Source organism: Malurus melanocephalus, unplaced genomic scaffold, assembly GCF_030028575.1.
Source record: "Malurus melanocephalus ecotype Western Australia unplaced genomic scaffold, MMel_1.1 scaffold_567, whole genome shotgun sequence".
Taxonomy (NCBI): Eukaryota; Metazoa; Chordata; class Aves; order Passeriformes; family Maluridae; genus Malurus; species Malurus melanocephalus.
The window spans coordinates 39,325-55,132 of record NW_026623799.1 but is presented as its reverse complement, the minus strand read 5'-3'; the positions used below and the strand labels follow the sequence as shown (position 1 = coordinate 55,132).

The following is a 15,808-nucleotide window of genomic DNA, read 5'->3' as shown; positions in this document are numbered from 1 at the left end:
GCAGCATCGGCCGGGGTAGGTACAAGGGAAACACCCCCAGGAAGGGGCAGCATCCCCCCGCATCAGCGACCGCCCGATGCCCGCCACCTCCGCCCGGGGAAAGCCGTYCCCCACGCGGTTCCCCGCACTCACAGCGTGCTCTGGACGCCGCCGGTGTTGGCCTGGCTGAGCACCTGCGTCAGGGCCTTGGGCCGCAGCATGGCCGCCGCCGGGAGCGCGGGGCGGGGGTGGGCGCGGGGCGGGCGGCGCCGCCGGGGCGCAGCGTCGGGCGCGGAGCATCTCGGGAAATGTAGTCCCGCCCGGGCCCTGCCGGAGTCCCCTCCGGAACCCAGAGGAGCCGCGGAAGCAGAAGGGAGCGAGGGGCGGGCGTGGGCTCTCGGTGACCGCGGGGATCAGGGATGGAGGCGGTTCAAAGGGGATCCTTGGTGACGCTGGTGCGACCCCTGCAAACAGCACACCCGCTCCCCACTCTGCCCTGCCCCGGTTCTGGACCCCTCTTCGCGCTCCCGTTCTGCGTCCCCCGCCCCGGCGCTGCCGCTGTCCCTCCGGGCCGATGGGGGGCGCTGTCGCGGGGCGCGGACGGGCTGGGGCGCCGCTCCCGGCTCTCTGTGGTAGCGGTGGCCCGGGCTGGCGGCGGGCGGCGAAGATGGCGGAGCCGAGTGGCGGCGGCGGTGGCGGCGGCCCCGGGCCCGGGCCTGGCGGGGACGGCCAGGCAGGGCCCGGCGGGGCGCTCATCCGCGTCACCGTGAAGACCCCCAAGGACAAGGAGGAGATCGTCATCGCGGACGGCGCCTCCGTGCGCGAGGTGGGGGCGGGGGCGGGGGGGGGGGGGGGGGGGGGGGGAGGAGGCCTGGAGGGGGCTGGCGCGGGGGTTGAGGGGCGGGGGCGGTTGGTCTGCGGAGGGAGCTGAGGGACCGAGGAGCAGCGTGAGGGGTTTTTGGGAAGGGACCTGAGTTTGGGGCCGGGGAGGAATTTTGGGCGGGCGTGAGGAGCGGGGGAAGGGGATTTTGGGCTGGGGGGTGGTCAGAGGGTCCAGGGAGGCTCTCGGAGACTCGGATCAGGGCTGGGGCTTGGCTTAGGAGGCAACCCGGACCTTTCGGAGCACCCCGGGCCTTTGGGCCTTGCTGGAGCCAGGGCGRGAGGGAGCGGGGAGACTTGAAGAAGGGCAGGTGCTGGAGGGTTTTGGAGAGGAAACAGTTSCGAGGGCTGGAGATGGTCCGGGGGGCTCACCCGTGGGACGGGTCGTAGATGTCGAAACCACATTAGTTGAGGGACTCGGAGAGCGGCTTTGGGGGTGGTGGCAGTGGGAGGGGTGTGAAGGGCCGGGGTGGGGTCTGGGGGCTTGGCCCGTGGGCTGGGCTGCGTGGGGTGGGAGGGAGGGTGTTCCCTGAGGGGAGGTGTGAGAAGGGCTTTGGGATTGTGGGCAGAGCCGCATGGGTGCGTGGGGGGCTGCCGGGGGGCTATCTGAGGGTCTGGGCTGCGTCTGGACCTCTCTGGAGGCAGATTCCCCGGGCGAGGGAAGAGGAGGCGGGCAAATGTTTGGGATGAGGTGGCGGAAAGGAAACATCAGCCCTTCCACGGGCTTTGCTTCTGCTCGGGAGCGGGCAGCGATTGGCGAGGGCTGGTTCCAGGGCTGTGATTAGCAAAGGCTGGGATTGGCAAGGGCTGGCTCTGGCAGTGGCAATGCCCACTGGGACAAGGTGTCACGGGCTCTGCGCTGGGCTGGCTGCGGGCTTTGGTCGGGCACAGGGTACGAGGTCGCCGTGTGAAGGACCTGGCAGGGATCTCATGGAGTGGGCACGGGTTGTGCATGTGTGACCCTCCTGCTCCTTTCCGGTGTGCTCTGGGGAGCCCATTGGTACAGGGGCTGTGGAGTGAGGGTTTTGTACAGGGAGGACACGGAGCTGTGCAGGGAGGGACATGGAACTGGGCAGGGAGGGCACAGAGCTGTATGGAGACACAGCTGTGCAGGGAGGGACACGGAGCTGGGCAGGGGGGACATGGAGCTGTGTAGGGAGGAATGTGGAGCTGTTCAGGGGACATAAAGCTGTGCAGGAGGGGATACAGAGCTGTGCAAGCAGGGAGGGACACAGCTGTGTGTGGAGGAAGACAGACAGGRTGATGTGGGGCCAGCACTGTGCTCTCCTCAGCCTTGTTTTTAACATTCTGGTGTGAAGGCTGAGAGCTCTGGGACAGGCATGTGCCTCGCTCTCCGTCGTGACCTTCCCCTCTGAATTCCCTGTAGTTTGTGTTTTCCAAATGTGAGGTTTTATTTCCTCCAAATCAATTTGGGAATGCCCTGGCAGGGCCAGCAATGACAATCTTGTTTGCAGGTGTAAATCCCAGCACACCACGCAGTAAGGAAGTGGTGTCCATGCTCTGTGGCATGCTCACAGGGAATTCAGTTGCAGAAATAGGAATTGGAGAAGACCTAGTTTATTTCCATTGGCTGCTAAAGGATTGTTCCCTTTTCAATAGAGCTCTGTCCTGTATTATATCCGAAWTTGGCTTTCCTTAGGAAAAAAACTTAAATGAGCAGACAAAAGYGGTTCAGTGATTCAGGAAAAACGGTGTGTTTGGGTTAGGCCTGAAGCACAGTTGATCTGTCTTTGGAAGCCTTTAGCTCTCCTGAGGGAATGACTCTGTTCTTTTGAAGATTTACTCCATATTTTGTGATTTCAGAGTTTGTCTTTGCTTTGTTTTGGTTTTCATTTACAYCTCAGACATAATCAGTGAGTGTGTGGTACCTGCATGGGCTCTGAGGGCCTGTCAGTTCCTTGTGCTGTTCCCAGGGTGGATGTGATCCCTTTATGTTACTGGTATCAGTCTTTTGCCTGAAAAATGCTCTGTTTGTTTTTCAGTTCAAAGAAGAGATTTCTAGACGGTTTAAAGCCAAACAGGATCAGCTGGTTCTGATCTTTGCTGGGAAGATCCTGAAAGATGGAGACACGTTGAATCAACATGGGATCAAAGATGGGCTCACTGTACACTTGGTCATTAAGACCCCGCAGAAGTAAGAGTTTGGTCTCAGGGGGGCTGGGGTCAAATGGGGACTGGAAATAACTGATGAACCTGGTGAGCTTTCCCTGTCCCAGTTGTGCCATACAGCAGCAGGGTTTGTCACTAACCTGTCTGCTCCATGGATGACACAACTGTGATGGTGTATGGTAGGTACCTGGAGGGGCTGGTCCTTTACCATGACTCATGTGGGTGTCTTGGTAGAACCCATCAGAAATAGATACTCATTCTAGCAAACCAGCAAAAGTTATAGCAAAAGTTGCCTATAGAATAAATTACTTTCCTAGTGAATTTATGTTGCTGTAGAAGCCAATACCTGGGTTTTCTGTTACCTCTGAGTGAGAGGTTTAACTCTTGCCAGCGCTGTCCAGAGGGGTGGTGGGCATGGAAGGATTTTGGGAACAGCTGCCACATTTCATTGATCTCAAAAGGCTTTGCAGTGTGCCCCTGCTSCTGGGGAGCTCCAGGGCTATGCCTCAGTGCAGTTCTGCTGTCCCCTGGGAGAGCTGCATTAATCAAGGTGTTTTTTTTCCCTGGTTTTTTTTTTCCTTCTGTTTTTTTACAAACACAAGGGTGTGTGCTGTCAGGTTTCTGCAGAAACCTCTCCTTGGATTCTGCCTCTCCAGGTAGCCTAAGAGCCTGATGCTGTTTCTGCTGTCTCCACTCCACAAATGTGGTATTGGTAAAACCATTTCAAAGGGTGAATCAGAGCTGTCCTGGGCTGYTCATTTTTCTTATGCTAATAGTTTTAGATAAGTGCTTACTGAAGACATTATAGTCTCTTCCTGTGAGAAGAGGCTGAGAGAAACCAAGTGCCCTTTCTCCAGCTTCCTTCTTTCTTTTTGGTTCAGCTTTCCATTTGTTTCCCCATTCTTTGCCTCTCTCAGTGGTCACTGGTTTTCAGCAGCAGTCAGGTTAGTCTGGGCAATGGACAGGGACCTTCAGGGTTAATTTTTCAAGTTCTRTAAGTGTAAAAAAGGAAAGGGAGTTATAAAAAAGGAGTAATTCTTGGTTTGGGAAAAAAAAATCAGGAAATGGTTCTTATTGTCAGAGGTATAATAACATTATTTGAAATGAGTAAGGTGAATTTTGTGGTCAAATTTAATGTAAAAGCTCTTCCAACACGAGTCCACGACTCACTGTTGTGACTGCAGAGGCTTCAGAAACTCTTTAAATGTTCTCTTTCAAATTCCTGTAACACCCTTGAGTAACTGTGGTGACAAGRTACTAACCAGGTTGGTGTATTCAGCAAAGCTGATGTCCAGCAGCTGATCTGTAGTGGCTTACAGCACATTGTGTGGGTGTGTTGAAAGAAGCTCTAGACAACTTGTGTTGGATGCAGGATTCTTGCATCAAGGTATAGCCAGTGGCAGAGCTGGGAATTTGTAGCCAAGCTGGCCAGAAACATTCCATAGCTTTGTGAGACRGGTACTGGCTGCCTCGTGCCTCAGTTTCCCTCTCTGTACAGTACTGMTGATGCTTCTTTTTGCCCTGAGAAGCACTGATTGGAAATTTCAGAAGTGCACATTCTTGTTTACCCCATGCACTAGCCCTGCTGTAACCTCCTGTGGTTTCTGTGGGAGCAGCAGGAGGATTTTCCTGTTTGGAGCAAACTCATTGCTCAAGRATATGGCTGCAGTAAATAGTTCAGTGGGATTGGAGGAAGAGCTGGACACAACTCGGGGAAGACCCATCCAGCTGTTCTGTGTGAGCCAGGACAGCATGTCAGGGGCTGGAGATCCCAGCAGATGGGCAGCATCTGGGAGCACAGCTGTGGATCTGTGCAGGCAGAGATGGGATGCAATCTGGGGCTGGCTGCTGTGGGGATCACTGGTGTCAGTGTGGGGTGCACATCCTGTGTCACTGAAGAGGACTCCCCTTGCCCTTCCCAAGTATCAGGAGTTTAACATYTCTGATCCTTTGCAGGGTCCAAGATTCAACATCTGCTGCTTCTGCCCCCAATGCTGCTTCTGCCCCCACTGCAAACCCTTCTTCTCCTGGTGCCCCATCTCAGCCCTCCACATCCAGCAGCACCGGTCCGGATGCAGGGAGTGGCAGCAGACGGAGCAGTGGCTCGGGGACCATGGGAGGTCCTGGAGATGGAGGCCCCAACAGTGCTGCATCCATCCTATGTAAGTGTGGGCGGTGAGAAGGAARAATTTTCTGGGATTAGACCAAGGAGTTGGGGTTCTTGACCCATGTTGTTGTCTCAGCTTGCTGTGAGCTTTGCGTGAGTCACTCTCACRGCACACATCTGTGTCCCTGCTCAAGGTAATGCCACAGCCCTTAGTGAGTGTGTGTGAATGGATGTCCTTCCTCAGAGCTGGCTGCCATAGGAATACAGGATACCTCTGCATTTGTGGGGGTGCAGTTCAGCTGATGTGCTTATCCTCTTTTTGCAGCTGCTGACATTTACTGACTCACACCTCTCTTCCCCTGTGTTGTTCCCTCTCCAGCTGGTTTCGGTGGCATCACTGGTCTGGGCAATCTTGGGATGGGCTCTGCCAACTTCATGGAGCTCCAGCAGCAGATGCAGCGGCAGCTGATGTCCAACCCAGAGATGCTTTCCCAGATYATGGAGAATCCTTTGGTGCAGAACATGATGTCTAACCCTGACCTCATGAGGCAGATGATCATGGCCAATCCCCAGATGCAGCAGCTCATGGAGCGAAATCCAGAGATAAGCCACATGCTCAATAACCCAGAGCTCATGAGGCAGGTGAGTGTTGCAGAGAGTTTTTGTGAACCAACATCAGTGTCTGCACTGCAGAGGAGGAGTGGGAATGCCAGAGCAGTGGTTTTGGAGATCTCTTCCTTCCTGCTGTGAGCTCCCCACAAACAGATGGTGGTCTTGAGTTATGTGAATACTGATTACTCAACCCACGTCCTTGCAACTCTTATCTCCCTTTCAGAGCTATTGAATCCATGGCTGTGTTGGGAAAAAAAGGATTCTGGGATTTTCCTAGCATGCTGCCTACGAGGCTACTGTGTTCTGATTAAGGATTGGGAGTGAAAGCAGTGCTGGAGAAGTGAAGCTACTGCAAAAGCTCTTTGTTCCTTGCTAGTTCTATTGACAGATTAAGTAGAGGCTCCAGAGCTGTACAGTGAGTGTTTCACTACCTGCATTAGTGGAGAGCACCAGTGTAGGCTGGGATCYCAGAGGGCTCTCATTTGTCCCAGAACAGAGAGGACCCATGTCCAAGAGGACTGGCTGTCTGGAAGAYCAAAGATTCATTGAAAGGGAAGCCTAAGGGATGAGTGAGAGTCTGAGTGTTAATAGCCCTTGACAGGACTCTGCTCTTCCCTAGGAAGGCTTGTCAGGAGGGTTGTGCTGAATGGCCCTAGTTTCCATCTGCTTCTCAGTTATTCTGCTTTCAACTGTGCCRGCTATACATGAAATTGCAGAGCCACAGGACTAAATTGTGAATAATCTGTACTTAAGCAGCTCCTCAAATGAGACCTGGATATTCTTTGTGTGGGGGAGACCGATCAAAAGTGTGGAGAGGGTGGAAGGACCCACCTTCCTGTTTGTTGTATGTAATCCATCGAGTCTGAGTGGGAGCATATGGGTGTCGGATGTTTGGATGTCCTGGTGCTGCTTAGGAACAGAACAGTCTCATCCAGCTGAGCTGAGGCTGAGAAGGAAGAGAGCTGAGCAAGGCTGGGGAGGAGCCTGGATCCCTGGGCTCTCTTTGCTTGGATAAATGATCTCTCTGCTCTCTGCCTCTGAAATGGGTTTAATTATCTCTTTCTCCTGGGAGCTGAGATTTAACTCTTTCAGGGCTTAGCTGCTGACCAGACTCTTGATCCACTSTGGCCCTTCCTGATGCACATAGGCCTGAGCTTTCCACCTTTTCCTCCTTCTCCCAGACGATGGAATTGGCTCGTAACCCTGCCATGATGCAGGAGATGATGCGGAACCAGGACCGTGCATTGAGTAACCTCGAGAGCATTCCAGGAGGATACAATGCCCTGCGCCGGATGTACACGGACATCCAGGAGCCCATGTTCAGTGCAGCCAGGGAGCAGGTATTGGCTGCGTTCCTGTGAGTGGGGTGTAGTGTRGGAAAGGGGTCTTCCCTTCTGCTGGCGGGGCAGTTTTCCTAGAGTGTRGCTCCTCATTCGTCCACTCCAGTGCAGTGCCTCTCATATCATGGGTTGAAGTGTCACAGCAGTGACCTGCTCTGGTTCCTCCAGTCCCCCAGCAGGCTGGATGCCAGCCCTGACCAATGGGCTGGCCCCATCACCGTTAGCTCAGCCCTCTGCTCCTTGGATTAGCTGGAGTCTGATGCCTGCRGAATGGAGCTGGCTCAGATCCAGTTGGCTGGTAGTGCAGGAGGAGGGAGCACAGGTCTGGCTGCAGAGGGCTGTGCAGGCGTACTCCAGTCCAGCATTGCCTGCTGCTATGTCCGGCTGCTGGTTTTACAGGGGTGTTTTGAAGCCCTGCATTTGGGAGCTGAATCTGGGGCTGTGGCCACTCCTGAGCCTGATCTTTTTCTAAGCGAGGTGTGTTGTGGATTGCTGATTTCTCAGGAGGCGGATCATGGCACGTGTTTAGCAAATTCTGGACTTGGCTGAATGTGATCGGCTGTTCCCTGGCTCGCTCAGTGCTGGGGTTGGTCTGCTGGGACTAAATGATTCCATCTGTTTCTTTTTTTTTTTTTTTTTTTTCTCCCTAGTTTGGCAACAATCCTTTCTCTTCCTTGACGGGGAATTCTGACAGCTCGAGCTCTCAGCCTTTGCGGACAGAGAACAGAGAGCCGTTGCCAAACCCTTGGAGCCCCACACCCCCTGCTTCCCAGAGTCAGGCACCCAGCAGTGAAGGGAGCACGGGCTCGGCAAGCACCCAGAGCACCCCGACCGTATCGAACCCCTTCGGGCTGAATGCTGCCAGCATCGGTGCTGGTATGTAAGGGAGGAGCTGGAGGGTGCTGCTGGCTGAGCAGGCTGCCTGGGCTTCCTTGGAGGGTCAGTCCCCTGGTGTTTGAGCTCTGTCTGAGGCTGTTCTCCAGAGGAATGGGTCTGGTCTAGTTGCAGACACAAATGAATGGTTATGATGCACCTGTCAGACAGTTCCTTTGGGAACTCTGCTGTCCCTGCAGCTCTYGAGAGCAGGAGAGTGGCCAGCAGAGCACTGCCATGGCTGTCCACAGTGGTGTTTGCTGCTGGCTGGGGCTGGAGTACAGACAGTGCTGTCACATGTCACATTGTACTTCAGGCATTGCAGCGGTGCCCAGGCTCATCAGGGGTTTTCCTTTGTCTTCCCTTCCCCTTGCAGGCATGTTCAACAGCCCAGAGATGCAAGGACTCCTGCAGCAGATTTCTGAAAACCCTCAGCTGATGCAGAATATGATCTCTGCTCCCTACATGCGGAGCATGATGCAGACTCTTGCCCAGAACCCGGACTTTGCAGCACAGGTAAAAGTGTTGCAGTTGTCTGCTATTGCCAGGCAGGCCATGAGCTCAGTGTGAGGTCAGTCTGCTGCTGGGGTCAGACTGGTTCCTCCCACAAACACTGGAGCACAGTGACTACACAGTTTGGTTGAGTTTCTTGATGGCCTGAAGGCAGCCCCAGCTCTGAGCCCTGTGTGTTTGCAGAGCCCCTAACACAAGAGCTGGCTCTCAGAGGGACATGGGAATGGCCCTTCTCTTTTCTTGTGGCCAAGTGGCCCTGTTCAACACTTCTGTCAGGAATTGAGCTGTCCCGTTTTGGACCCCCTTAGCAGGGCAGCATGTTGAAAGCCCAGGGAGGGAGTCAGGGGCATGACTGACCTGTTCTTCATGGCTTAGTTGCGTAGGGTRGCAAGTGGCAGCAACCCTCTGACCCTACCTACATGTGCTGTCTCTTGCTAGATCATGGTAAATGTCCCCCTCTTTGCTGGGAATCCACAGCTTCAAGAACAGCTCCGCCTTCAGCTCCCTGTCTTCTTGCAGCAGGTAAAGGCCTCTGGCTGGCCCTGTGCTGCCCTCAGCCCCTGGCTCCAGAGCTTCTTCCCCCACTGTGGGACAGGCAGGATCTTAGCTGTTTGGTCAAGTGCACTAGGAAGCATGTGGGCTTGGGGGGCTGGGCTGAGGAAGGAAGGGGGTTGCACAGGGGAAACACCTTGGTTAGATATGGTAGTCTGAATTAACTCATCTGAATTACTGAGAGGTGAACTCTGTATTAGGCTTGTTAAGTTGGTTGAAATTTCTATGTAGACAGTCTCTCACTGTGTTGAGTTTACAAAAATTACACAGCTAATTGTGCTAGAGCAGCTGGTTCTCAGGTAAATCAGATTCCAAAGGCATGTGCCCCCCAGTTCTAATCTGCTTCACCCAGTTCATTTAGGAAACCTGATGTGAGCTCTGTGAGCATCCCTGCAGGTGAGCCCTGCAGTCTGGAGCCTCGGAGGAGGATCCAGACACGCAGGTCAGCACTGGCTGCAGGCAAGAGGCGCAGCTCGGCGCTGGCTCGGGTGTGACAGTGCTGAGCTCTCGCTGGTCGGTACCGTGGTGTCTCTCTGCCTTGGTCCCCAGATGCAGAACCCGGACTCCCTGTCCATCCTCACCAACCCCCGCGCCATGCAGGCCCTGCTCCAGATCCAGCAGGGACTCCAGACGCTGCAGACGGAGGCCCCCGGACTAGTGCCAAGGTACGGAGCACTCCAGAGTGGGGCCGTGCAGGCAGAACTGGCTGGGGATTCATCTGGGAGATCTGCATGGGGCGCTCTCTCATGGGGACTCGTGTGGGTGTGTGTGGCTGCAGGCCTCTCTGAGCAAGCTAATTAGCACTTGCTGCTTGCTTGTGCTGCACTGGGAAGCCCTTGACCCTCTCGTTTTGGAGAAAAGGTTTGGAATGCTCCCTCCCCCATCCTTTGTATTCGGTATGGACTGAACTCAAGAGCTGTTATCTCTGGAGAGCAGTATGAGATGGATAGACACAAGGCTGGGTGGGTGTGCTGGGGCAGGCTGATCTACTGGCAGCCCTCTGACCTCTGTTCACTGTCACCACGGGTCATGCTCCATCTCAGCAGTTCTCTGCAGTTAGTTCTGCTTGCTCCCAGTACCCTGTGTGACCAGAACGTGGATGCAGCCAGTTGTTTTCAGAGCTGCCCTATAGCAGGGCTTCAGTGAGGGTCAGCCTGCTGCCCTGCTGCCCCATTCTGGGGATTTGCCCAGAATGCCAGCATCAYCCTGAGCATGCCATGCCTTCCTCTGCAGCCTCGGCTCCTTCGGCATGCCCCGGATGCCCCCGTCCTCCACAGGAGGAAGCACAATCCCGGAGAACCCCGTTCCCTCYGCTTCGACGCCGGCCAGTGCCTCTCCAGCTGGGGGTGGTAACCCCCAACAGCAGCTCATGCAGCAGATGATCCAGCTGCTGGCCGGAGGAAGCTCTCAAGTACGTAACACCCAGCRGGTGCCAGCTGGGGAGGGAGGTCTCCAGCGGGGTCCCCATCCCACCCCACTCTGGGAATGTGGTCCCCAACAGTCTCTTATGGCTGGTGCTCTAAYCTAGGTTTGGTGTTGGGGTCTGGCAGGCTCTTTGGGGTGTGACCCTTAGTGAGGTTTAAGCTCAGCGTGCTGAGAATCCTCCGTGCACTGCTGCCACTGTCAGTACCGAGCCAGGACTGACCCTGGTGTGGCTGCTGTGCCACAGCCAGGAGGGGATGTGGAGACTATCCTAAAGCTGAGCTCGGGATCCTTGCACAGCTGTGACTKCTGGCACTGTCCCTGTGGGTGCTGTCTGTGCTCTCTGACTCCCAGGTCTCCATCCTTTCCCTCGCAGGCGCAGAGTCCCGAAGTGCGATTCCAACAGCAGCTGGAGCAGCTGAATGCCATGGGCTTCATCAACCGTGAGGCCAATCTGCAGGCGCTCATCGCCACCGGTGGGGACATCAACGCAGCTATCGAGAGACTGCTGGGCTCCCAGCCTTCCTAAACTCTGTCCTGCTGCCCCACAGACGTCAGCACATGCATCCATACACATGCACAGGGGATCTTTCCGGAAAGCCCGCCATCATTTTCATATCTGACAGCTGTCCATGTATTTAAAACAAAAAGATACAGCTTAACCCCTGACCTTCCTACTAAGTTAAGATTTCATGTTGAAATGCTCTTTAACTGGCTTGTATGTGGATTCCAGTTCTCATCGTGGCCACAGAGACTTCAGATGTGTATTTTTTCCTAAATATGCCCTGTCTCAGACACTCTTCTCTCTCTCTCTAGATGGTAGAGGCGATACTTCTAGTTACTTACCTGAATGATTGTGTTTTGAGTAGCTTGATTTTAACTGTACATGATTCCCTCCCCTAGCCCTCCTTTCAGGCAAATATTTAAAAAAATTGAGCCAAGTTTGGGGATTGGTTATTTCTCTCAGCATCTTATTGGGAATGGATCAAAAGAAAAATTGAAATTACCTGAGAATTTCTGATGTCATTTGTCTTAATGTTTCCTGGGATGAACYGAGCCTGTGCCCCTCACTCACAGGTGCCTCCAGTCTCCTGCCAGAGGGTTRATGGGTGTGAAAACTGCATTTGAAGTGTGGCCTCTTTATGCTCTTGGGGTGGTGTAACAGAGCCCAGGGGTCTGCAGGGACCAGGTGTGCTGTTCTTGAGCTTGAGTTGAAGGTGCTGTGCTGAGGAAGGTGTTTGGAAGGTGTGTTTTTGCCCAAGCCATGTGGTTCCAGTTCGGAGGTGTCAGGGGCATTGACTCCTGTGCTCAGTGGGCTCGTTTCTACAAGTGTGAAAACTAAAAAGGAAATGGCAAAATAAGCTAACGGTCCTTTCGCCTCACTGGAAAATGTTGGAGTTCATGTTCTTCCCAGTTTAGATCCATCCTCCACCCCCCTTCCATTCTGGTGTGTTTGTTCCGAYTCTCCAAGAGACTCCCCAGGACCAGCAGGGTGGTATTTCCCAGGAGCCTCCATGGCTGTGTAATTTGCATACACCATTTTTATCAAAGGAAAATAAATGCGCACAACCATCTGTCTCCCTGCATCCCTGTCTCATCCTTGCCTGCCTCGGCTCAGCTGGGCCAGTTCCCAGTTASTTGGGATTAATCTGTGCTGTCCCCTGTGCTCAACTCAGGCATGGGGGTATCACACTCCCTCCCCACCTGGCCCTGCTGCCTTCCCTTGTGGCAGGAAACCTTTGACACTTCAGGAATGCTGCTGAAGCTTCCCAAACACTGGTCCTAAAGAGCCCGTTTGGAAGCTTCTTTTGAATTAGAATTGGCAATTAGCAACCTTTGGAACTGCTGAGAGCTGGGAGTTAGTGTTACTTGTGGGAGGATTGGGCAGAGAGGGAACAGGAGGTTTGCTRCATACCTGTAAAACCTGCCGCACCCAGCTGGCTCCATAGCCGGGACCGATGGGTGCTCGTGTTGCTGAGAGTGTAGGTGGTGGTGGTGGAGAAAACACKGGAGCGTGAGGGCTGGAAACGCTCCTGCCTCTGTGTGTGCATCCTAATGAGACTGCGATCCCTTGGAGGAGGATTTAGAAAGCAGCTTTAACCTCTTCTGGAGGCTGTGCACAAACGTGTGGATTGCTTTGTGCAGCCTCTCCTCAGACGTGGGAAGTTTGCRTGGAGCTGCGTAGGGATGGGACCGGAGGTCCTGATGGCGCTGGCAGAGCTYTTCCCAAATGTTTCTGATCACCCCTTTGCAGCTCAAAACAGGCTCCTGAAAAGGCACTTGTGAGCTTTGGGATCTCTGCAGTGTCCCTTGCTGGCACTGAGCTCTGTGTCCCTGCACAAGCCAGCTCTTGCAAGGAATGTGCTCGTGGGAGGATGGATGGTGCAAGCGTGGAATGGAGGGAGCAGAGGAGGTGCCCMGGGTCACAGTGAGTGGGGATGTACCCCCATGGTGAATTTGAACCTCTGAGGAGGGAAATCAGTCCCAACCGTGTTGTTTTTGGCCAGGCAGAAATAGTCCTTCCGTCCCCTTCAGTGTGTCAGCAAGGTGTGGTACTGSCATCAGGCATCACTCCCCAGTGTAAGGGATCTGTGTGTGCCAGGGTATCTCTGTGTGTGCACGGGGATCTGTGCTGGAACAGGGACTTGSAGGGATGGAGCAGTTTGGTGGCTCCAAAGCTGGCTGGAAATAAATCCCTACACGGTGGAGGATCCCACCTCAGTGTGTGCAGATGGCTGTGAACCACTGAGGAGAGTCCACAGGAGTCTGACAATCCCAGAGTGGTTTGTATGGGAAGAGACCTCACAGTCCATCTCATTCCAGCCCCYTGCCATGGGCAGGGACAGCTTCCTCTATCCCAGATTGCTCCAAGCCCTGTCCACCCCAGCCTTGAACACCTCCAGGGGTGGAGGAGCCACAGCTTCTCTGTGAAACCTGTGTCAGGGCCTCCCCACCCTCCCAGGGATCATTTTCCTTGCAATATCCAGCATAAGTCTCCCCTCTTTTGGTTTAAAACCATTTCTCCATGAGTCATCACTATCTGTCCATATAAAAAGTCTTTGTCCATCATTTTCACAAGTTCCGTTTAACTCCTGAAAGGCCATGATGATCCCTCACAAACCTTGGTGTTGTTTAACCAGGAAAACACATTTCTGCTGTCTTTCCACATTGCAGCATCTGCTCTTGTGCCACTTTGGGATCATTCCTCCCTTGCTGCCAGCCCACCAGCCAAGATGCTAAAATAGAGACACAGGGCAGCCTGCAGCCTCTTGTGTCCATCTGATGCCACCTCCCAGCTCTCCAGCCTCCCCCAGCAGTCTGGCAAAGCTCCACGMTGCTTCCAGGGGCTTTGCTGTACTGTTCATATTCTGGGAAGGAAATCTGGGAGGTTTGGGCCTGTGCTTTGTCAGAGGTGGGACATGGTCAGGCTGGGATCACAGGGAGAGAGGTGGATGCAGCTGGGTCTGGTCTGTGGTACCCACAGGGGATTCAGATCTGGCCTTCCCAGGCTCYGGAGAAAAAGGAGCTTTGAAGGCTGCTGAGAAGGAGCCTTTCAGTGAAACCTTAATCCCCTCCAGAGCTTTCCCTAATCCCTGCTAATGTGCTGTTCAAAGGCCCACTTCCAAAGGAATGACTGCACTTTCTCACTCCCATATCTCTCCTTCCCCGAGGAATTGCCCAAAGGTGTTCCCACTGACTGTTTCCTCCCATTTTACTCTGATAAATAGAATTAATTCTTTTAAAACATAATGGAAGAAACAATTTTTGCAGCAGGTAGTGGCAAATCCGGCTGATTGATTGGGAGAGATTTCTGCTGTCAAGGATGTATTTTCACTTCATTCCTCCCCCTTTCCCTGGAGGGGATCCACAGTTTTCCCCCCAATATCCCAGTGTAACACTTCCAGCTTGGAAATCAAACCTCTGAAATGTGGAGGAGGAAAAGATGGCAGGAGACCAACACCTACATTGCTTTCAAGAAACCTTTTTTTTTATTTTTTTTTTGTTACCAAGATCCATGGTAGAGGCAGTTTCCTGAAGCCGCAGCCCTGATTATGGAGGGGCAAATTCAAAGTGAGTCAAGAGAGGCTCAGTAGGGAAATCTCCTGGGGTTAGGAGGTCATGGGGTAGGATAGCTTGGAAAATAGATATGTGTGTGTTTATGTGGAATTGCTGCAGCACCTTGGCTCAGCCACAGGAGCCGTGAGGAAGGGCTCAGTGATGCTTCTCGGCCCCTCTGCTCAATTCTGCAGCATTTAAGGGCAGAAACCCATGGCTTCAAGTGTGGTTTGGCTATGGCCAGCCCTGGCAGGGGAGGACCATGGCACATTCAGGGCCATACTGATATTTCTCTGACATGGTTTATTTTTAATTCCTCTAGAAAGCTGACACCTGCTTTCCTGTTGGTGTCTGCCTGGTGCTGGTCCCATTGCACCAGAGTTTGCTGTGGGTGTTCCCAGTTGGTAGGGTTGGCTATGCCAGAGCCCACACCAGCGTGGAGTCAGCACCCAGGACAGGACAGACACTGGGATTTGTTGTTTGTTCCCTTTGACTTTGGAAACAGCAAAATCAGTTTTCAGATTTTGTCAGACTGCCCCAGAGCTGACAGGGGAGGCTCCAGAGCCCCTTGCTGGAGCTGCCCTGTGAGAGAAGAAGGGAGAGGGGACACATTTGGGTACCTGCCTGTCCCTCCAGGTCTGCTGGGTCTCATATAGGGTTGGGTGTGCCCGGTGCCCTGAGCTGGCACCTGTGGCTGCACCAGGGGCTTTGTCACCCATGGGTTTTTGTCGTGCACCAGGAGGCTCCAGGGCTCCCCAGGACTTGGCTGCTGCTGGCAGAGGTGACACAAGGCYAGTGGTTGTCCCCATTGTCCTCCTGGTGGCAGTGATGACCCCAGCCAGGCCCTGATCTCTGTCCTGGGAGCCAGTGGGCAGCTCCAGCCTGGCTGTGGCAGAGGACAGAGAAGCCCCTTGGCTTCCCACACCAGGAACAGGCACAGCTTTTGGCAGAAATTGTGGCACTGGGATCTTCTTGTGTTTTCCTGGAACATCCCCATCCTTGGCTGCCTGTCCCTGTCCTGTGGGACACATCTGGGGGGCAGCCATGAGACTGCTGCTCCACAAAGGTCACCACTGCTTATTTACCCCAGCAGACTGAGAGAAGAGTGGTGAAATATGGAGCAGCCACGGCTGCTGCAGGCTCCCAGCCTGTGCTACACTGGGGATAAGCCCGACTTATCAAAGTGGGGAAACAAAGGAGGTGCAGCAGCAATGCTGGCACACTCTGTGCCCCTCACAACACCCTGCTCACCCTGGTGCACTTTGGGGCATTTATTTGCATGGGGACCCCCAAGTGCTGCCTCTCCCCCAGAGCCTGCTCAGCTCCTGCTGCCAGAGCAAAGGCA

General features: G+C 54.2%; 2 protein-coding genes across 3 annotated transcripts in view; one reads left to right on the top strand and one right to left on the bottom strand.

Annotated features, from left to right (window-relative positions):
- Positions 1-251, bottom strand: part of LAMTOR2 (late endosomal/lysosomal adaptor, MAPK and MTOR activator 2) — a 2,323-nt gene extending 2,072 nt beyond the window's left edge. Inside the window, exon 1 of the mRNA XM_057382476.1 lies at positions 133-251. Coding sequence (XP_057238459.1) covers positions 133-200 — 68 coding nt within the window. The 5' untranslated portion in view covers positions 201-251. The remainder of the gene's footprint in view (positions 1-132) is intronic.
- Positions 252-609: 358 nt separating this feature from the next.
- Positions 610-11,985, top strand: UBQLN4 (ubiquilin 4). Of its 2 annotated transcripts, XM_057382472.1 has the most exons (11): positions 610-805; positions 2,862-3,013; positions 4,945-5,150; positions 5,475-5,737; positions 6,889-7,047; positions 7,698-7,923; positions 8,297-8,436; positions 8,872-8,955; positions 9,535-9,650; positions 10,219-10,396; positions 10,784-11,985. In XM_057382472.1, the coding sequence occupies exons 1-11, from the start codon at positions 647-649 to the stop codon at positions 10,934-10,936; spliced, it is 1,836 nt and encodes a 611-aa protein (XP_057238455.1). In that variant the 5' UTR covers positions 610-646; the 3' UTR covers positions 10,937-11,985. The 2 variants fall into 2 exon arrangements, with proteins under 2 accessions (XP_057238455.1, XP_057238456.1); XM_057382473.1 differs by lacking the exon at positions 8,872-8,955.
- Positions 11,986-15,808: the final 3,823 nt, after the last annotated feature.